We start from the raw sequence: 23,436 nt of genomic DNA, 5'->3' as shown, positions 1-23,436 counted from the left end.
CTTCCACTGCTCAGGCGTTTTCTTGCGTTGATAACACACACACACACACACCGGTCTTCGTGCCCTTCTTCCTGGCTGATAGTACCAAATACGTGTGGCGCCCGCGGTCGACTTTGCCCTTGTTATTTCATCTGTCCATTGCTATAACTACAATCATTTTACTCGCCCCATTGTAACAGAGGGCTCTCTGGCTACGATAATTCAAATGACCTTATAATTTTCTTAGGTGAGCCCGCCCCGCCGTATACACCGGCACTATGTGCTAGTATTGACTGACGCCTTCTGAACCAATCCTGTCGTCCATGGCCTGTCGTTTCATTCCAGAGAGGTGGAGCCTGCTTGAGAGAGAGATGTACTGTCAAGGAAATGCAGTCCAGTCGACGAATCATGCCGTTGTCTATGAGGCAGTTTCCACCAAATAGTGACAAGACTGCGCTGCAGGACTACAGGGCGAGTTCAGAGAGGGAGGGAAAAAACAGCAAGAAATTGTAGGGTGGGGAATCTGCGTACATTCATGCCATCAACACCCGAGAGTCCGTTACTTAGCGTCTTGGCCACGTTCTGGCTGCGCAGGAGCCCATAATGCTGCGCGAAAAAAATAACTCACAGCTGAGAGAAAAAAACAAAACAAAAAAGCAGTTTTGATGTCTTATCCCGTGGTGATCTAATGAATCAAATAATACAATTTACAAATCCACACTCATAACTTTAAATGAAAAATATTTGGGGATGTCAATACATTAAAAGGCTTAATCTTAAAACCTACTGTAAATATACCGATCTACAGTGGGGAAAATAAGTATTTGAACCCCTGCCTATTTCGCAAGTTTGGCCACTTACAAAGAAATGTGTGATCTATTATTGTAATGGTAGGTGTATTTTGACAGTGAGAAAAAGAATATCAACAAAAAAATCCAGAAAACTGCATTTTATAACATCTGTGACTTTATTTGCATTTGATGCAGAAAATAAGTATTTGAACCCCTAGCAAAACATGACTTAGTACTTGGTGGAATAACCCTTGTTGGCAAGCACAGAAGTCAAACGTTTCTTTTAGGTGGTCACCAGGTCTACACACATCTCAGGAGGGATTTTGGTCCACTCCTCTTTGCAGATCCTCTCCAAATCCCTAAGGTTGCGTTTTCAATGGGAGGGAATGAGGGAATGAGGTTCAAGCCCAATATTCCACGTTACATGGCCCCATCCATTGTCCCCTCGATGCATTGGAGTCGTCCTGTACCCTTGGCAGAGAAACAGCCCCAAAGCATAATGTTTCCACCTCCATGCTTGACGGTGGGGATGGTGTTCTTGGGGTCATATTCAGCATTCTTCCCCCTCCAAACGTGCCAAGTCGAGTTGATGCCAAAGAGCTTGATTTTGGTCTCATCTGACCACATCCTGTCTCACAATCCTCCTTAGAATCATTCAAGTGTTCATTGGCAAACTTCAGACAGCCCTGTACATGTGCTTCCTTCAGCAGGGGGACCTTGCGAGTGCTGCAGTAATTCTAACCATTACGGCGTAGTGTGTTGCCAATGGTTTCCTTGGTGACTGTGGTCCCAGCTGCCTTGAGTTAATTCACAAGCTCCCCCTGTGTAGTTCTGGGGTTATTCTGCTCCTTTCGGATGATCACCGATACCGCACGCGGGGATATCTTGCATGGAGCCCCAGACCTAGAGCGATTGACAGTTGTTTGGTGTTGCTTCCCTTTACGAATAATCGCACTAATAGTTGTCTGCTTCTCACCAATCTACTTGCCGATGGTTTTGTAGCCCATTCCAGCCTTGTGCAGGTCTACAATCTTATCTCTGACGTCCTTGGACAACTCTTTGGTCTTGCCCATGGTGGTGAGGTTGAAGGTGTGAATTATGATTCTTAGGACAGGTTTCTTTTATACACGTCACCAGTTGAGATCAGGTGTACCTTGTTAGGCCTAATGAGGACTAATATGTGTGCTTCTTGGGCACATAACTGCTCATTGGGAGCCAGAATTCTTGCTGTTTGCTTGGGGGTTCAAATTCTTATTTTCTGCATCAAATACAAATAAAGTCATAAATGTTATAAAATGCAGTTTTTTTGTTGATATTCTATTTCTCACTGTTAAAACACTTACCATTACAATTATAGATCACACATTTCTTGGCAAGTAGCCAAACTTTCAAAATCGGCAGGGGTTCAAATACTTATTTCCCCCACTGTATATGGTGTACAGCAGCATACGTAGTTACAAGTCACGATTACCAGAGGAAAATTAACATATCTTACATACAAGTTAGTGACTTATTACTGCTACTTTTTCCATTTGGCTTGTTGAAAATCTTGTTTAAATCTGTGATTGTACATATCCAGTCAATCATCCAATGTCTTCTCATTGGAGTCAACAAGAAGAGATGATGCACCTGTAAGAAACAGGCCTGCAGATTTGTAAAAGTGAGCCACAATCTCCCATTGTCAGACACATATACAGCAATGTTACGGTTTATGCAGCCATCAATAAAATGGCATCTCTATTATCTACAAAAACAAATAGAAAGAGACTGAAAAACAAACAGTTTATTGATAGAACATAAAACTATATACACAGATCTTTTTTTATTTTTTTACCAAAACTCTCAACAATAACCTAATAGGCCAGAGTGAACTTCATCCACACACCAAAACACAGCGCCGCTCTTGAAACATCCTCTCATGCAACCATCTCCTTCCTCTTCTTCTCCAGAAGCACAATGTGAGGATGGACAGGACATGCCAAAGATACTTAACCCTTTCAGGCTGCCCACAAAATGCTTTCGAAGTCCAGAAATGTTACTCTCCATGCTCACAATCTCAATTTAAATGAGAGTCCACTATCCTTAAAGTGTTCATTTTTTGACAGTCCAAATGCATTGGAGAAAACTAACAAACAAAACAGCCTTTCAGTTTTGATAAGGCACCACACATGAAACTGACAGTAACTCTCAACCATCTGTCAGTGACACTGAACTGTTGATGTAGACGACTGGGCAGAAGGGCTGCCTCCCCTGGTTCAGAGGGATTCCCACTTCCCAGTCTGGGATTCTTGGTCCATACTAGGAATGGAGGGGGTGCTCTGTGTCCTCCGTCTCTGTGTCCTCAGTCATCCAGCTCCAGGTCGAAGAGGCTGTACAAATCCCGAGTGGTCACTCCTCGCAGGGTGGCTGCAAACAAGCAAACAACAAAGTCTCAGTTGTCTTCGCACTGTGGATATTGACCACTCTGACACATCTTGTGTGTGTGCTAGGTACATCACAAGTACATCATTTAAGAAATCGAGTAATCATTTCCTGAAAGACTCGAGTACTCTGGAGGTTTGTGTGGGATGTGTCTTGTGTCAATTAAAAGACTATGTGACTACGATGGGGCTGGTCTCATCACATAGAGCAAAAAATTGAATTAAGGGATTTTTCAACCTCAAATTAGTCCAGTACTGAGTTAGAACGCAAAAACCAGCGACAGGCACTGAATGGAGGAAGGATTATTCACCCAGTATTGAGTAAGAATGAATGGAACACTGAATGGAGTACTACATCAGAGACTGGAGGAAGACAAAGCTGAAACACGTCACACCCCAGTCAGTGCCTGTAGTCGATTGGCCTGCCCTGTGTTGCCTGAGTGGGCACTCAAAGAAGAGCGCCTCCCTTCGATAATCAACTACAGGCGCTGAGTAGGGTGTTACGCCAGAGACCGGAAGAAAAAAATAAATAAAACACTGACTGTGCAAAGTTCTTTTCTACAGTTTCTTTACAGTTATTGAGGTAAACAGATGCAGTTTTATCTCTGCAGGGATCCTTTCCATGTTGTCAGCGTTTTATGTAGACGTACTGGCTGGCCTCACCGGGTTCCATTGTATTGCCGTTTTTCACTTGCCGGGTTTCCTCCATACGGGCCAGATTTAATAAGTTAATTGTCCTTAAAAAGGTTTGGACCCAAAAGGCCCCAGGTTGAAAAATGTGATATTACATGATGTATGGATGATACGGATGATATTTTGACATCAGTTACCAACATTCAGCAGTAGCCTAAGATAGGAAATTCTTCATGTGTTATGAGTGTTATGTATTTACAAAAAACTGCTTTAAAAAAAATAAAAATAAAATTCTTTGAAACCTGGTTAGTAAGCCCAACCGATTAAAAATGTAATCTATTTTTTAAAAACATGAATTGTTTAGCCTTGTTCATGTAGAAGCCTAGTCTATTCTAAGACAGACCCGACGTCTAAGCCATCCGTGAGAAATCCATCCACAACTCACATTTGATACACCTTTATTTCATCACAATTTGACCAACTTGAGATCCTCAGGATTTTTCTGTTTCTTCCACTTCAAGGCATCTTGTGTTTACCAAGCAGTCTGAGACATCTCCAGTGCCCCCCACCTACTCCTCTACCAACTGTTTAAGTATGTGCGTATGTGTGTGTGTGTGTGTGTGTGTGTGTGTGTGTAATGGTGCTTCTTCTTGTCTTCCACTCACGTCACGCCTAACCAATTGGCGTTAAGCTCCACCCGGCAGTTTTTCAGGGCCACTCATAAACCGCCCTAAAACGGCCCACAGGTTCCTGCGTGGTAAAGCCCCTTCTGTAGCATGGTCAGCCACATCTCCAGCCCCCAACTGTCTACCATCACATCTCCATATCTTCAAGGGCTCTCTCCTCATCCCCATACCCCCACTCCCACTCACAGGCCCAGCTGTGTGTCACAATGGAGGCAGCCCCAGTGTCAACCAGACCCATACCAGCCCTCTGAAAGGACTCCTTTATGTGGGATGAGGAAACATATGCAGGATGGCGGCATATGAGCATCATACTCTGAAAGTGATTCATCAACTGGACCTCGTGACACAGAACTGCTTGGAGTGGGGGATGACTCTGACCCTATTCATTTTCTGAAAGTGGGATTCGGTAGTAATCTTCTATCAATGACTCATCACAATCAGAGTGCTATTAATAGGCTGGGTCTAACAAAGTAGAGCTGGTGGTAGAGGGTTGATGCCAAAATCTTCTCTGCGTGAATTCTGGAGTGACTTCTCATCTTCTTACCTTATGTACTTCCTGACGCACAACTAGCACAAGAGGTTGTACAGAACACTCAAGTATTTGAGTCTTCAAGCAGCCACATCAGCTCTCGAGCTACTCGATAATCACGTGACGCTAGTGTAATAATTGAAAATGGGTCAGTTTCAAAACTTGTTCTTTGTCAGTATTAAGAACATTTCCAATACTGCTGTTTGAAGTCAGGGTTAAAGCAGATTTGGGAAGGAGGTGAGAGCATGGAAGAAAAGTTGATGAGTGTAAGAGTGTTTTGGATGGCGTTGGAGAACTAAAGTTCAGTTCCGAACTCGTCTATCTCTATTAAATCATTGCATAATAACCCCTTCCAAGGACAGCAGAAATGAATGCTTTGGAAATTCTTTGATAAATAAACATGCAGCAATTGTGAGTTGTGGAAGGATTTCTCAAGGACGTCCAGTCTGTCTTATAATAGACTAGGCTACTACGTGAACATGGCTTAAAAAATGTACAGTGCCACTTGAAAGTATGTGAACCCCTTGAGCACTTTGTTGACTGAATTTTCTATCTTGGGCTACTGAAGAATGTTGGTAACGTTAAAATATTGTCAGTATCATCCATATTTCACAACTGGGTAAGATAAGACCAAGAGTTATATCCATATTAATTTATGCTTTGCTCAGAGACACCTCCCACACAAACCCCCTCGATTTCTAAAATAAGTGAGTGGTCAGACACACACTCCCCCTCCCAAGACTAAGTCTCCTCTTACAAAGTCTACATATTGTATTCTATCCTATTCTATTTGATTCTTCGTCTCAGGGTGACACGGTGTAAACATGTAAAAAAAAAAAAAAAAAATATTACCCATTGGTTACAGACACGTAAAATTATAAGCCAACTGATCTGTTATCTTTTCTTACCCAGTTGTCCCAGCAGTGTCTGTCCAATGTCTTTCATATCATTGTACTCATGCAGCAGGTCAATATGCTGATCCAGCTCCTGAACCTCCATCCCTCTGTGAAGAGGACAACAACATGACACACCCGGGTTATAATTTCACTTTCCAAGGATGACCAAGGTTATATGATATTGAAACCTCACCCACTGCAGAAAGGCAGTGCCAGCTTAAACTATTTCTGTCCCATAAACGCCTTTATGAATAATCAATAGTAATTTACAATGGCTACATGGAGAGCTGGTAATAGGTTTAAAATGTATGTGGGAATAGCTTCCCGCTAGTTATTAAAGGGTTCCCACCTATTTTGATTGACAACATTTCAAAACAGTTACATGACTATTCATGGTCCTTTAATGAACTTTCCATGACCCTTTGAGAATCAGACCAAATCAACTTTCATTACTTTTTCAAAACTTTCAATAAATGTACGTAATTTAGTGACTTTAGTGAAAATTAAAGCCAAAGGAAGTTCTGTTAACATTTCATGCTTGTCTGATGCCAGGCTTCTCTGGTAAACACCAAGAAAGTTCCTCCCCTGCCTTCAATGGTTCATGCACATGTAACATAGATGGCAGGCAGGAAAGCCTGTCAGATAATGTTGAAAATGTAGTTCCTGACTGCAGAAGGTAGGGGATAAATTCTCAGAGAATATCACTTTCACGACCCCAATGGGAAAGTAATATGAAAGTAACCGTAGGCAGGAATTTACCATTTGAGGTATGTTTTCACAGGGAACTAGTTTTGGGGTCATCTCCAAATCCGTTTTGATATTTTGATATAAGATCATGTGAGGGACAGATAAACAAACCTGTAGCTCTGTAATCTGGGTCATGCAAATATCAGAAAATCATTCACGGCACAACACCGCCAACTTCATCACCAAAAGACGATGGTTAGAAGAGCCAATGCTAGAAAGCCTACATCTGTGCTATCTTTATTGTTGTTGGAGTTGTTTAAACACTGTTCTTTCTGACTTGTGAAAAGCTAAGTGGACAGTGGGAACAACAGGTGTCTCTAGCTTTCCTTCACACAGACATATAGGCTACCTTTACAATGAATTGGATTATGTTAGAAAAACTAGCAACCTAAAAAAAAAAAGAAGAACGCAAATGTCTCTTATAACCACATTATTTCTGCAAAAAAATGCAAGGTCATGGAACTTTTTACGGGTGTTAACCATTCTTTTTTAGAATTCCTGCAGATAATTCAGTTCCTTTTGGCCGCAACAATCACATCAAACCCTCGCAAGGACCTGAAGGGGCTGTGTAATGTTCCTCACTCATTCCGCAGCAGGGCGATCTCGGACTCCAGCTCATCCCTCTTCCTCTTCAGCTCTGCCACCTCTGTCTCTGGTGAGGCCTGGGACGCTGATGCAGACGTGCTCTGCACCTGAGGAACAGGTAAGGGCCACAGGAGGGTTGAGATGGCACCATCACACATTCCTCAAAAAAAGAATGGAAGCATGGGAGAATTGCATCCCTTCACTGCTGACAGCGCATGGTAGATAGTTAAACTAGTGAAGTAAAGACACGATGAGTTTACTGAGAAATTTGATCAAAATTCAAATATAAATACATAAACAAAACAGGTAGGTTAACGACATTCAAAAGCAAGGCAATAAGTGGTTGGTCCTCAAGTTAACCGACCAACTATTGATGTACAAATGTATGGTCATATTGCAGTGCAAAACACTCCAGCAATGTTGTGAGAGGATAAGCATAGGACGCCATTATAATGATTTGTTAAGCAGTGAAGGAGAAAATAGACTGACTTACAGGAGATTTAAAACTGGAATGGACTCTTCTATCTCCAGAGATTGGTGTCCTAAAAGAAACACAGATCCAGGGTCAGGTTCACTTGTTGTGCAAATCAGGAGGGAAATACCAGGCTATGCCAAACACATCAATTGTTCCTCTACAGAGAATTTTGAAATACTGATCCTCCTACGCTGAACATCTGATGGTTGTGACATAGGTCTGCGCTTGAAATCATTAGTAAAGGTCTAGTATTACAAAAGAGCAAACGTCAATGCCACAGGGCTACATTTGATTCAGCTTTGTGGCTGAAATGAAGTTGAAAGTCTTGAGGAAACCCGTTTCAAATTAAATCCGAGATAATTATTCTGTCAAATAAAGACTGATGTCATACATAGCACAATAAAACTAATGAACTCAACCTGACCTAGCTGACCTGTTGACGCAAACATTTATGTATTTCTTCCACAATCCTGGACACCAGTGCAGCATTTCGTTATGGCATGCATGCATACTATAGCCAGAGCCATGGCCCTTGATATTGTAGAGCCTTGCTGACAGGACATCCATCACGAGTCGACTGATGTAGCTCAGTAGCTACCCAACATATTTCAAATTCGGGTATGTTAATGTTAGCTTAGCTATATTAGCTAACGTCAGCTATTGAGACCATAGACAATGTATAGCTACCTATACCTATACATGTCTATGATTGAGACTGTCTGTTTAGCTAACGTTACCTTCGCTGAGTCCTCCGAGCAGTTACGCCCCCTTGTCTTGGTGTAACATTACATTTCACAGTTAATTCTTGTCCATTCTCTGACTCCATTGTACTGTACATCTGGGGTCACCACATTTCGTTACAGTATGGAAAGCTGACTGGCTTTTTTTCTAAAACTATATTACAAGTCGCTATAGTTCTTCTTCTTCTGTTAATTTGTTGGCAGATGGCATTCCAATTTGGTGCATTACCGCCACCAACTGTTTTGGTTGTGAAGCATCAATGCGGATAAAGACGTTCAAAGTAAGTAGCCTACATAAATAATTCACAGTGATACACTTTGTATCACTTTTGAAACTACATATCCTTTCAAATTAGCCAAATATAACATAATACTTTTCCAGAGTTTTGGAAGTAGGCGAAACCTTTTAAAGTTAAATTGATTTGGCCTACTCTTTACCTTGAGGTGATAGAAATTCCCTCTGCTTCACACTCTTTCAGAGATGTTTTGATCTCTACCGTAGGTTTACATGTTCTACAGTTTCTCTCCTCCACAAAATGAATATTTTCCTGTTAAACGTTTCCCTGTTAGCCTTAATTTAGTTTATGATTTAGATTGGCATCCTCTAGGCCAGGGGTGTCAAACTCAAATACACAGAGGGCCGAAATTAAAAAAAATGGGTGTAAGTCAAGGGCCGGACAGTGGGGCAAGCGCTCCCTAAATTGACGTATGCCACCAACGTGGGGACAGTGCATTGTGGGACTTGCAGTATTTGTGGTGCGTTCGACATACCAGCGGCCGCGGCAGACAAGCTCTGATAAATAAAAAGATGGATACTTTATTAATCCTGAGGTAAAATTAGGGAAACCAAATAAAATTTCATCGTTGCTCATTCAAATCAATGGAACTTTTTGCAACATTCTGAGGAGCTAGCGGGCCAGATTAAATAGCTTGTCGGGCCTGATCAGGCCCGCGGGCCTTGAGTTTGACACATGTGCTCTAGGCCTACTAGCCTACCCTTCCTCCTTGTGATCACCCGCGTTTACAGATTACACAATTGTGTACCCTAATGTCTAATCTCTGTAACGTTTATTTAGAAATAAATTGTTTATAATGCTTTAATTATTGATATCTAACCCTAGTCAATAATTGTTATATTTTCAATGGCACCTCAAATGGTCATATATGTACGTTCGTTTTATGAGCTACTCTGCAACGATCTGCAACTTCATAACCCTCTACTGCTGCCACGTGAGATGGTACCCAAACAAAACAAACCTTTGTATTTATACAAACCGTTGTATTATATTGTTGAAAAATTCCAAAAATTAAGTCAAGCATACAGATGTACAGTTTACTCATTAAGGCTGCCGAAGAATCCGAACAAATTAAACTTCAAAATGATCAGTTTTTCTGGTTTTAATATTTATTGGTATGTGTTTGAGTAGAATTAGCATTTTTTGTTTCATTCTATAAACTACTGACAACATTTCTACCAAATTTCAAATACAAATATTGTAATTTAGAGCATTTATTTGCAGAAAAATGACAATTAGTCAAAATTGCAAAAAATATGCAGTGTTTCCAGATCTCGAATAATGCAAAGAAAAACCAGCTCATATTCATTTTTAAACAACACAATACTAATGTTTTCACTTAGGAAGAGTTCAGAAATCAATATTTGGTGGAATAACCTTGATTCACAGCTTTCTTGTGTCTTGGCATGCTCTCCACCAGTCTTTGACATTGCCATTGGGTGACTTTATATTACTACTGGTGCAAAAATGTAAGCAGCTCGGCTTTGTTTGATGGCTTATGACCTTCCATCTTTCTCTCGATCACATTCCACCGCTTTTAAATGGGATTCAGGTCTGGAGATTGGGCTAGCCATGACAGGGTCCTGATGTGGTGGTCCTTCATCCACACCTTCACTGACCTGGCTGTGTGGCATGGAGCATTGTCTGCTGGAAAAAAAACAGAGACAGAGTTGGGGAACATTGTCAAAGCAAAAGGAAGCAGGGTTTCTTCCAGGAAAACTTTGTACCTCGCTTGATTCATGCGTCCTTCACATTGACCAATCTGCCCGAGTCCAGCCTTGCTGAAGCACCCCCAGATCATCACCGATCCTCCACCAAATTTTACAGTAGGTGCAAGACTGTGGCTTGTAGGCCACTCCAGGTCTCCGTCTAACCATCAGACGACCATGTGTTGGGCAAAGCTGAAAATTGGACTCATCAGAGAAGATGAACTTAGAAGATGACCTCCAGTCCGCTTTGGTTCAATCCTTATGGTCTTTTACAAACCTCAGCCAGGCAAAGGACAACGTTGTCCTGGAAGAAAAACTTGCTTCCTTTTGCTCTGACAATGTTCCCCAACTCTGAGGAGTGTTTTTTCCAGCAGGGCAATGCTCCATGCCGCAGAGCCAGGCCAGTAAAGGTGTGGATGAAGGACCACCAGATCAGGACCCTGTCATGGCCAGCCCAATTCCCATTAAAAAACCTCTGAAATGTGATCAAGAGGAAGATGGATGGTCACAAGCCATGAAAAGAAGCCGAGCTGCTTGAATTTTTGCGCCAGGAGTAGCATAAAGTCACCCAACGGCAATGTGAAAGACTGGTGGAGAGCATGCCAAGACACATGAAAGTTGTGATTTTAAATCAAGGTTATTCCACCAAATATTGATTTCTGAACTCTTTCTAAGTTAAAGCATTAGTATTGTGTAGTTTAAAAATGAATATGAACTTGTTTTCTTTGCATTATTCGAGATCTGAAAACACTGCATCTTTTTTGCTATTTTGACCAATTGTCATTTTTAATAAGTAAATGCTCTAAATGACACATTTTTTATTTAAAATTTGGTAGAAATGTTGTCAAGAGTTTATAGTTATTCATTCAAATATTCATTTTACTCAAACACATACCAATAAATAGTAAAACCAGAGAAACTGATAAGTGGTCTCTTAATTTTTTCTGCGGCTGTATGTAACAAAAGACTGTATCAAATTTAATTTGTTCGGATTGTTCGGCAGCCTTAATGAGTAAGCTATGTGATTTTTTCCGCTGCTGTAGATATTGCTGCACCATATTATCTATCCCACCATACTCAGTGCTAGATTTCAACATGTGTGCTATTTAAGTGTCTACTGTCGCCATGGGACAAATCACCCACAGTTTGAGGTTTAAAATAAATTGTACACTCACAAACTCCTGCCTACTATTTCGGTTTTTAATTGCTGTATTAACATAGGAAATACAATTTGATTGGTTTACTTTAAGCGGAAGTTAATGGGAACTTCAATCAAAGATTTTACTTCCCTAACGTTGACTAAATTTGTAAATTTTTCAAGGTGCTTTTTCAAGAATAACAGGCAATTATATTCTACAGAAATTAAACGTATATGAGAGCCTTTGGGCTACTGAAGCAAATTTCTTCTCTGATTAAAATACAGACAGAACAGTTAAGCCACTTCTAACCAACAGATGGCGCCACTAACCTGCCATCCAAAAATCACTACAATAGTATTGCAGGCTTACTGCATTCATAACCTAGTGAGTATACAGTACTAAACCAACTCATTGCCGTAGACACAATGTTTTGTGGTTCACACCTTGAACTATGCAATATTTCAGTCAGTCAATATCATCACAAAAAGTTCTTAGAACCCTTATAATGTCTTTACTTGTCTTCAACCCCTCACTTAACTCTGACAGAAGTTTTAAAAGTGCTATAATTTGCCTATGAAACTCTCCAACTGATAGCCTTTTAAAGTCCTAAGTAACACCTTTACAAGTTCTTGGCAAGACATTTAAAAGGCTTGTCAGCAATTGCATGACAAAACAGCTGAAGCAAAACTTTTGTATGAGGCCTTGTATATCTTGATCATGAGTATTTCTATGCCATGAAGTGGACTGTTCTGTACTATTTGATACTTATTGGATCCCATTTCATGTATGGCCCTGATGGGTTGTTGCCAATATGGATTGGATATGGTAATGAGATGTCCTTGGAGTATTATATTTGCATGAGGCTGCTGTACGCCTGTGTTGTAATATAACGCTAATAGTGCCGTTCATGAACCTCCCTCCTCCATTATTGCATTCCAATGCACAGTCCAGAGCCCTTCATCCTTGCTGTTCTGCTGTCGTGAGTCTCTTCAATAACTGCGCGCAGGGCAATTTGAGAATGATGCAGCCGAGGTCTCAGTCAGTCATTGAGGGCAGAGCCACATGCTGAATGAACGACTTATAGCCCCGTGAAGGGATGCAGAGGGTGGGTGGGGGCGGAGGGGTGAGGGTAGGGGCAGTTGCAGCAGGATAAATGAGTCATCCGAGCTGGAGGTAAAAGAGGTGTGCTGAGGACAACAGGCAAACTTGGGATAGGGGAACTTCACGTCCTGTTAAGCAGACTCACAGAGGGGGCATACGCAGCGCATGTTCGGATTCGGAAGCGTGAGGCTGGGCTTCATGCCATATAGCATATTTTACCCAGGAAGTTAATAGATATCCTGACAGAAGTGATGGCACAGGAGTTATCACAGTCACAGAAAGAAAGAGGAGACGACACACTCTGAAATGAAAAATGTTCACTTTACGAGAACATGAGAGTAGAATCTATTTATCATTGTTTGCTGGTTTTGTTTGAAGGCTGTTGAGACACACACTATATGGGCCATTCTACCGAATTCGTGTAATATGCAGTCCCTCAACAATAAAAACTATTTACAAAACAATTAGGTATTTAGGCATAGATATTTAATTAGAAAATGTTATGGTCTATATAAACCCAATGCATTACATGAGATAGTGATAAGCTAAATATATACAAAATCATCATTTATAGGGTACTTTCTATTGGGAAGTAGCTGTCCCCAACCCTGACATCTAAATTTCAATGCCTTTAAATAACACTTTTCAATTTTTTTAGATTTTTTTCAATGATTTAATTTCAAAGATCTTTATGATTGGGTTGAAACAGAACTTGGAATATTTAGATTTATTGTGGGTTTAATTTTTAAATCAATTTTCTATACTCAAAAAATCATGTCCCTAGTTTTCATGTCACTACCGAAACACAAGAGTTTTAGTCCATTGGCTGAGCCTGTGTTTTAGCCACGACTCTGCATTTTTGACCATGCAGTGACACTGCATCTCTGACCCTCATGGTTGAATGGTAAGTAGCTAAATCCCATAGTTTTTATATAAATGTGTTCCAAAGTCTGAAAATCGACGTGTAACCTTAAGAATTGTCACTACCGAAACGCATGTTTTCTTCAATTAACTAAACCTTTTGGGGTTTCATGGAAAATCTTATGTTTGTATGTGTGTTCACCTCTTCAAAGATGTCTTTGCATGCAGTGTGCTTGTTAGAATTCTTTATTTATGCTTAAAATTAGCTAGAATTGTCACTACCGAAACAGTCACTACCGAAACATATGGTAGTGACCTGATGATTTCAGTAGTGACAAAATGAAATGGTAAGTAGTTCAATCCGATAATTTTTTAAATAAATGTGTTGTGCGGACTAAAGGGTGGCCCAGAGCACCTTTTGGAAGATTTTGGGAGAGAAATGAACATCCATCCAACAGTGCAGTCACTACCGAAACACTGGATGTCACTACCGAAACAGTGCAGCACTACCGAAACACAGGATGTTTTGTAAAAAATTAAGTATATTGAGTAATCAACTAAAATGTTATGATACTGATTGGATTAATGTATGTTCAATTTCATCAATCAACAACTCTGGAATCAATATGATCAGTATTTTGCATTTTACAAAGAAATATTGCACTTAGATTTTGATGAATTGTATAAATTGAACTTAAAAATTTGGTAAAAAATTCATTTTTATGGATTTCATTGTGAAAACCTTCAAGAAATATTTGTAAAAATACTCTTCAGAGAAGGGAAGGAAACACAATCTGAACAGGTCAATAATAATACTTTTTTACTATAGTAAATGTGATGTTTCGGTAGTGACAATTTTTGGAAGAGGAAAAACATTCCAACACATTCTGAAAATACAATATAAAAATTGACTGTTCTTTTACTAGATAAGTGTACTTTAGATATGGTACAATATACATACGGACAAAGTTTTGGGAATAAAACATAAAAAAAATCAAAATATTTCCGACCTTACTTTGCACCAATTCGGTAGAATGGCCCATATATTTGACTGACATGTCCTGCTGCCACACCAGCTGGCAGCTGCCCACCACCACACCAGTCAATTGACACTGAATGTTAATACACTGTTCTTGTAAGCATTTATGCAAACCCCTCTGTTGTCGCCCGTCTTATCCACTGTCAATATTAAAATGAATAAAAATGAAGCAACTGTTGAGTTTTGTTAAGTGTAATTCTTCACCTGGTTCTGAGTCAGTCTTTCAGTGGAGTTGACCACCAGGTCAGTAGCACCAGCCAACCGGACCAAGCTGGAGTGAAGTGAAGTGAAGTCCACCCTCTCTTTACAGAGACACAAAACAGCCCTGGCACACACACTGAGATACTACAGTGCGATGAGTGTGTGCCGTCTTGGAGCCCTCGCAGTGGGCATAGGAGTGGAAAGAGCTGTCTGCGAGATGGTTCACTGAGCAATATGAAAAGGGAAACAGGACTCGGCTAAGGCAAAAAAGGCAGGCATGATAATAAAAAAAATCCCTCCCCTCCTCGTTTGCTCCCTCCACCATTCTGCCGGCCCTCCTGAGCCATGTGTTATTTATACCCCGACACACAAAGAGGAGCAGAGAGGAGAGAAGAGGAGAGGAGAGAAGAGAAGAGAAGAGAAGAGAAGAGAAGAGGAGAGAAGAGGAGAGGAGAGGAGAGGAGAGGAGAGGAGAGGAGAGGAGAGGAGAGGAGAGGAGAAAATAGAATAGAATAGAAGAAAGTAGAGAAGAGAAGATAAGAGAAGAGAAGAGAAGAGAAGAGAAGAGAAGAGAAGATAAAATAAGATAAGAGAAGAGAAGAGAAGAGAAGAGAAGAGAAGAGAAGAGAAGAGAAGAGAAGAGAAGAGAAGAGAAGGGAAGAGAAGAGAAGAGGAGACGAGATGAGAGAAGAGAGGATGAAAAATTCACAGAGGCTCTGGTCCTCCTTCTTTTAGGGATCAGCAACACATGTGGTAATGGCTCCATGGCAGGCAGACACCCCAGCCTGCATATGTCTGTGTGTGAGTGTGTGTGTTATCATTCACCTACTACATCATATATGTGTGTACCCACTATCTGCCTGTGTGTGTGTGTGCGTGTGTGTGTGTGTGTGTGTGTGTGTGTGTGTGTGTGCTGGTTATATGCTTGAATGGACTTTTAACTGTCACTGGCATCTGTTCAACCATTTTTAAGTTGTCCAGCAGATCTACAAGCTACTCTGTCGTCTATCAGAAGAAGCCATAAACATAATTTTAAACTTTGAAAAAAAGGCATGTAGGTCACCCAAGATTCTCTCCGTGGTAAGAGTATGACTTGGTGGTATAAAATGACATGGACTGATGCCCCCCCCCCTGCCACATGTGTCTACTTTGGGATGCCCCGTTGACTGGACGTGCGTCCCTGGTTCCCTGAAGAGACGGAGGAGGAAGCTGAGAGAAGTGGTGTGAGGGCTGGTTTGCATTCTGTCACGTTTATAATTCATGATGGACTACCCCTCTGTGTAGCATCTGAACAGCCTTTCTCTGACATTACAGCCAAACATCATAAACCATCCTGTCTGACACCCCTCACCTCCCCACTCTAGGGAGAGAAATAGAGAGAGAGAGAGATAGATGCACCTGCAAAAATGCACAGAAATGAGAAGAGAGATAGAGATAAACTTAAAAGGAGGGCTAGAGAGAGAGGTTGATTGACAGATCCATGAAGAAATGAGCAGAGATTGAGAGAGAAAGAAAAGGATTGAGAGAGAGCGATGCTGAGGAAGAGACAGACAGATAGTGAGTAAGAGAGATGGACAGTGAGATTGGAATGGTCACCAGGGAGTGGAATAACTCAAAGCATGCCATAAAGCATCAATACATCTTCACAGGCTCTGCTAGCTAAGCTGGATGCACAGGAAGTGATTATGTCCTTGAAGACTTTACGCCTGTCAAATATTTCCCCACTTTCTTTCAATTTTTAAAACTGTGAGCTTACACACACACACACGTGTCGCACACACATGTAAATGAGCACAGCCATGTACTTCATAATTCCCATAGGAATGCATTCTCTTCCTCTTCCTTCATCCTGTTTAGAATGATAAAGAGATAGCACTCTGTGCTTCTGCAGCTATTTGCTCCAAGTCATGCTCCAGATTATTACCCTCCCCTGGACATGGTCTGACTTGAATTCAGGCACCGGTCTGCGACATTTACAAGCATTTATTTATCATCAGCTTTTTTTCTGAGGTGACATATATTTTATGATCAAACGGCGTGCGCTTTAAACCCCATGACCTTGGTCTCGTCAAAATGTTCCACCAGTCGAGCTACTGGAGCACCCAGAAAAACAGTAGGGCCATGTGCTTATCCCAGACATTTGGACAGCATCAAGGTCTGGGTGACATTATCAAATTGGCCAGGGATATTGTTTCTTTTCCTCTCCTGGCTTAAAGATTTGTTTTTCTATTGGCTGAATATCCTGGACTGGTGACAGAGAGTTTTTATATGGCTCACCTAGCGATGGGTTAAAATGCACCTAGGGGAGGGTAGAATTTCTGAAGCTCTATGTCACCCGTGTGTGTGTGTGTGTGTGTGTGTGTGGGAGGGCGGTGAAAGATACCTCAATAAGCGCCAGTGCTGCCTGTCTGTAGCGCGGCCGTTTAGAGTTCAGCCGAGGGTCAGATGTGATTACTGGCGTTCGGCCGATGACAAGTGATCCCTCTCGCTCGGCGAACTAGGGGAGGCTCTGTTCTCCTCTCCATCAAATACAAAAAAGGACAAAGAGCTGCAGCTGTGAAATTGTGTTACCAAGTCTCTGTACAGGCCCCAGATGAATGATTTTGGTGTAAATTAAAGGATTTCATTATTTAATTAAAGTCTATTTTTACAGAGCAGTGAAGGGGACCTTTCTTTCATCAAATGAAAGCTGCTGTTTTAAATTGTTTCATACATCACACATGATGGTGTATTACTCAAATGCCAAATAACATGCCCTTGAAAAATAATTACTGTTAAAAAACACTTCGGTCAAAGAGATCACTTTTGTTTTCATTTTTGGAGTGGCCCAGTATGAATGAGCTGTGAGTCCCAGTTGATTGGTGGTTTCTGATGTGTTTCTTTCATCAGTAGCACTTCAGGTCTGCAGTTATCAAAAGCAAAGAAACAAGCGGATTTTTCAGCCTTTTAATTTTTATTAACAACACCGTGTTCATTATTGGTACACTTGAAACCAATGACAGTAAAAGGCTTGTATCACCTCAGAACAGGAACACAAGAATAGAACGCGTTGAAAGCTGAAAGCATCTTGCATACTGAGATAAAACAACGCAGCAAAGATTCAGATGAACACAGATTATAATAATGAGAATCATATCAATAATAAGAACAATAAGAAATAACAACAATGGGCACTGTATACTTTTTTCATACAGTTGTTTCACAAGAACAAAACTCAATATGTTGTCAAAGTTCCTGTTAAAAGAAAACATCTGGATTTGTATGTGTGTGTGTGAGTGTGTGTGTGTGTGGGGGGGGGGTCTTACATTATGTATGTATATGATTCTTTATATGTTCATGTGTGACTGCATGGGTTCTGTTGAAGTCGAGGTGTGGATCGTTTGGGAGTGAAGATGGTGGCAAGCTTGTCAGGGCACATGACACAATCACGATCAGGGAGAACCTGGTAATCCTCCCCAACTCACCGTCTATGTGTGCAAACAGGAGGGAGCGGGGTGGGGTGGGGCGGGAATCAATCTCAGTAATAAACGGTGGGGTTGAGTTGAAACAGAGCAGCAACGCAGTAAGCTCCCGATCATCAGTGCTGAGGTAACGTCGGCTGGGGGGAAAAAAAGTGTGCAGGTCCAAAGCCAGGGGTAAATGAACGCGTGGTGAACACATCGCAAGATGGTCGTCTTTCCATCGAGTCAGTCCGAGAGAGAAGAATTCTCCTCCCAGCAACGACAACGAAGTTCAGAGGAGAAAGATACTGTAATGTTCCAAGCCCTTCAGATAAATGTCATCCCTTTGCCTTGGGGGAGAAAAACGGATGGAGAGCAGGAAGGGACAATTCAAAGCCACACTAAGAAAAAACTATATCAGTTTCAGTTTTTTTTTTTTTTCAAGATGCTGATTTATGCAGCAGGGAGACAGCTGAGATTCATTAATTCCAGAGTAAATAATATAAGCAAACAAATAGAAAACAAAACAAAGCGAAACAAAACTAAACAGCTCAGAGAGAAATATATATCAACTGGTTATTTTAAGTCTATACTTAAATAGTAATTGTAACACTCAATAGTTGCCCACAAATGAATAACCATGAATCCTATATAAAAAAAACGTTTGATCACACATTGTCTGCTCATGTATAATCATTGCCTATGTTATTATTGCAAGGACCCGAGAGCTCCAAGTAGCTACGGTATAACTCTCCAGTGTATAGAAATGTCAGGTTGGTAGCTGTAAGATGCTTCGCCTTCACCCATCCCAGAAGCCAAAAGAATCTTACAAAAAAGCCCATTTTTTCCTTCAGGATATGGTCAAAAAGCGTGTGAGGTCAGTCCTCAATCCCAGGCTTGACCACTGTGCTTAACAGGGCCCACATGGGAAAAGGACAGGGTCACCTGCCTACCTCCTTTCCATGACACCAAATAAGCTGGTCCCAACTTTATATATTTCTGGCTTAAAAAAAAAAAAAAACTCTTTTGCAAACCTCTTTGTTATGTGGGTGTGCGATTCCAAAACATCTCCCATATTGAGTGGGATTTGAATAGATGTACAGTACCTCATGCACAGGCTTTGGAGGTCCTGTGAAGAGGCTCCAAGGTGGTACAAGGGGTGAGAAGAAACCCAAAAAAGGTTTGTTCAGATCCTGTATGTTCCCTTCACCCTTTTAGCAGCTTGAACTCATCCTCTGAAGGCCAGACTGCAACATGGCTGAAGTTACTTGCTCCCTCGTCCAAGTTAACCCCACCCTTCCGAAGCCTCTGACACAGGGAGAAGCTGATAGGTACCGTGTCAAAGCGATACTCCTAATGATGTCCACAGAGAGCAGAAGACACAAAGGGAAGAGATGTCTGATTGGTGCAACGTGGTTCATCTCTGCATAGACAGAGTTCTCCCCCCCCAAAAAATGGCACCTTTCAGTCACACCCCCAACCCCACAACTGCCTCAGCACCGGCCCAATCCAGTTGAACTAATCAGTCGTGTTCTGATCCGGTTCGGTCCAATTCAGTTAGGTCCAGTGCTAGACGTCCGTACTGATGCTGCAGCTGCGCGTGAACATCTCGCGCATGGTGACGGATCGTGTCAGGTTGAGCTTGCTGGCCGATGCCAGCGGGTGCAGGGCCTGTGGGTGCATGGGCTGCGGGTGCAAGGCTTGAGGGTGTGCGTACCTAGGCACGGGCATCTCCACGGGCAGCTGCAGTTCCTGCTGCTGCACTGCACGGTAGCTGAGGCGCTCGCCGCCGTTGCGCAGGCCCTCGGGCGGCTGCAGGTAGAAGGGCAGCTCGTAGCGCGACGTGCACGACGGGCAGAAGGTGTGCGAGCGCGTCAGCTTGCGCGTCACCGGGGGCGTGAACAGGGCCACTGGGCCATTGGCCGTGGCTATGGCGCCACCGCCGCCGACCCCGATGCCGTGGGTGGCCGTTGCCGTGGCTGCCGATGCCGCCAGCAGGTTGTGGTTGGAGTGCACCGGCGGGAGGCGGGACGTCACGGCGAAGTCGGGCTCCTCCTCCTCCGACTCCGACTCCTCCTTCTTACAGCAATAATACTGACAGGAGCAAAGGAGAGATAGAGGGAGAAAGATAGAGAGAGGTAGAAAGGGGGGGTGGGCGGGAAAGCAGAGAAAGCGCGATAGACAGAGATATAGAGAGAGAGAGCAGTTTGAGATCATGACGTTATAGCCCATGAACATACAGTCATTTTCTTCATACATCCACTCAACACAAACCCAGGAAGACCCACAGAGGGGAGGAGATAGGAAACGATTACATTTACAGGGATGAGGGGAGGGCGGCACTGGTCTATAAATCAGACCTCCTATGCACTGAACTAAACTACTTAGCTGAGCGCTAAGAGCTATGCTACTGCTGACAGTGCTATAACTGTGGCTTTATCCTCCTCTTTGTCTTGCCATTGGCTTCCACTCTACCCTGCATTAAAGTCCTACTGTTGAGAAATAAACTAGCCCAGCTGTTTCAGTCACTTTGTGGCCTTTCTCCATAAGAGTCTTACAATCACACCTATTCATTCAAACGCGTACATCATAATCACTTCGCCTCATGATCATTACAGTTGCAGAAGAGTTGAAGAGGTCACTGCTGTGTTTTTGGTTTGGTCGTTGTTTTTGTTTTTTGTTTCTTTTCTTTGGGGTGGGGGTGGGGGGGTCCTGCAGTATTAACATCTCTGGGTTTAGAGTGTTCAAACGTTTAATGTGAAATTAAATGCAGGGGAAACTGTTTGGCGCGCATTAAACTAGGTCGTGCTTGTAAAGTTAATTGAATTGAGTAGAGGGCTTGGCAATGAGGCTGAGAGAAGCACAGTGTGTGTATGTGTGTGAGTGTGTGTATGTGTATGTGCGCTTGAAAGAGGAAGAGAAAGAGGAAGAGAGGGAGAGACAGGGATAGAGAGAGATATGCGTTGTCTCTCTGCATTGTTACGTGACTGAAGAAGAGCAGAGCCCAAGCGGTGGCTAGCTGAGTGAAATTGGAATGGATGGAGTTTTAATTAGATGGCGCTGAGCAGCCAGTCTCTAAAAGCCATCTCACACTCTCCGTCAATGTATCCCCTCTCACTTTCTCTCTCTCTCTTTCTCTCTCTCTCTCTCTCATACTCTCCTTCAATGTATTCCCTCTCTCTCTCTCTCTTTCTCTCACTTTCTCTCTCTCTCTTTCTCTCTCTCTCTCTCTCTCTCTCTCATACTCTCCTTCAATGTATTCCCTCTCTCTCTCTCTCTCTGTCTTTCTCTTACACTCTCCCTCAATGTTTCCCCTATCTCTCTTTCTCTCACCCTCACTCTCACACACACACACAAATGGTCTCAACATATCCTCTCTCTCTCTCTCTCTCTCTCTCTCTCTCTCTCTCTCTCTCTCTTCACACTATATCTCTCCACTCAAACACCCTGTGTGTGCCTGTGTGGACAGCAACACCGTAAACCGCCACTTTGGACAAGAGCAGGTCTACTCACGCATGTCGTGTGTGACAAGTATGGCCTGGCACACACACACACACACACACACACACACACACACACACACACAGGATGATAAAGAGGCAAGTAGGGAATTACGTGATACAAAAGCATAAGGGTACTTCTTGCTGGTTTTTGTGTGTGTGTGTGTGTGTGTGTGTATGTGTGTGTGTGTGTGTGTGTGTGTGTGTGTGTGTGTGTGTGTGTGTGTGTGTGTGTGTTGGGGGACTATTCAAGTAGGCTATGCATGAATGAGAGTTAGTTAAATGTGTGAGGGAAAATGTGCTTTGGATAGGTGTGCAGGGGTGAGAGTGTTGGATGTCAAGGGCAGTTTGTGTATGTCTTTGTGTCTGTGCATGCTTATCTGTGAGTGTGTGGGTCAACCTAGCACTTCCAGTTCCTAGCCCTGTTTTTTACCCTCTCATTTGGGTCTACACTTTTCCGGGGTCCGTGCTGGATTCCACCATTGGCCCTGTCAGGCTGAACTCGCCTGTTTCCTGTTTCGCCTCATTAGGGACTGTTTTTAACCCTGTCTCGCCTTGCTGTCGTCGCTAGATTAGCACACTGATATTCTTAAGCCACAAATCCAGTTATGTTTGGACCTGGACTTTCTCCGCCAGGACTCTGTTCTGCAGTGTTTTTGACTCTGTTCTGCTGCTTTTGACTGATTTATGGACTAAGCCACGGTTGTTGGTACCGAAGCCTTTTGTTTTGTCCCCCCCCCCCCCCCCCTTTTGCCTGTTTCTGTTATTCTGCGACCTGCCTGTACCTCTGTCTGTTTCATGTCGGCCTGTTTAATGACCATTGCCTGCCTCTTGCCAGCTGTTTCATGGGTTTGCCCTGTCTGCTTGTCTGCCTGGTATTTGACTTTAGATTGCCTGAAGATTACTTGTCTGCCCTTGTGTTTCTGCCATTTGCCTGGTTCATTAACAAACTCTTTTCTCCTTACTCCTGTCTGCTCTTCTTTTGGGTCCTATTTACAGCACACCCTGACAGTGTGTGTGTGTGTGTGTGTGTGTGTGTGTGTGTTTGTGTGTGTGTGTGTGTGTGTGTGTGTGTGTGTGTGTGTGTGTGTGTGTGTGTGTATGTGTGTGTGTGTGTGTGACTGTGTGTGTGTGACTATGGGTGTGTGCGTTTGAGGGAGATGGGGACAGGTATCTTACCTGCAGCCTACAGTAGCACAGTACAGCAATGATACATAGTAAGATAACTGTTGCTAAAATTCCTCCTGTGATGACCACTGTCCCGGCTGTCATTCGAAATCCTCTCCATCAACACCCTGAGAGAGAGAAAGAGAGAGGAGAGAGAGAGAGAGAGAGAGAGAGAGAGAGAGAGAGGGAGGTAATTATGCTCAATGCAAAGGCAAACAAATGCACCATTGGTATCCTTGTAATTACAAAGTAGTCACGACTTCACCAGCACTGTTACAACACTGTTATGTTCATGGTTCTCATCTACTTAAATCACCATCAACCAGTTACACAGTTACTGTTTCATGTCATCTGAAAAGAAGATTTCATGGAAGGAGATGGAATGAAAGGAGGGATGAAGGAAGAATGAAAGAAAGACAGAAGAAAAGCGTGAATGTGACAAGGGTCTTAAGTAGACAGAGAGGAAATATGATGATGTAGACAAAGAGTGATTGAAGAGAAT

General features: G+C 42.5%; 2 protein-coding genes across 2 annotated transcripts; both read right to left on the bottom strand.

Annotated features, from left to right (window-relative positions):
• Positions 1–2,538: 2,538 nt before the first annotated feature.
• swi5 (SWI5 homologous recombination repair protein) lies at positions 2,539–8,630 on the bottom strand. The gene is made up of 5 exons (XM_080847827.1): positions 8,479–8,630; positions 7,760–7,808; positions 7,264–7,373; positions 5,947–6,041; positions 2,539–3,176 (listed from the first exon to the last, which is right to left on the bottom strand). The coding sequence occupies exons 1-5, from the start codon at positions 8,577–8,579 to the stop codon at positions 3,112–3,114; spliced, it is 420 nt and encodes a 139-aa protein (XP_080703953.1). The 5' UTR covers positions 8,580–8,630; the 3' UTR covers positions 2,539–3,111.
• Positions 8,631–19,836: 11,206 nt separating this feature from the next.
• Positions 19,837–23,039, bottom strand: LOC308372049 (protein FAM163B-like; the record flags this gene model as incomplete). Its single annotated transcript, XM_080847145.1, has 2 exons — positions 19,837–20,361; positions 22,947–23,039. 2 exons carry the CDS (start codon positions 23,037–23,039, stop codon positions 19,837–19,839), a joined length of 618 nt encoding a protein of 205 aa, XP_080703271.1.
• Between the last annotated feature and the right edge of the window lie 397 nt (positions 23,040–23,436).

Source organism: Sprattus sprattus, assembly GCF_963457725.1.
Source record: "Sprattus sprattus genome assembly, chromosome: 11".
Taxonomy (NCBI): Eukaryota; Metazoa; Chordata; class Actinopteri; order Clupeiformes; family Clupeidae; genus Sprattus; species Sprattus sprattus.
This window is presented reverse-complemented; position numbering and strand designations above follow the sequence as displayed.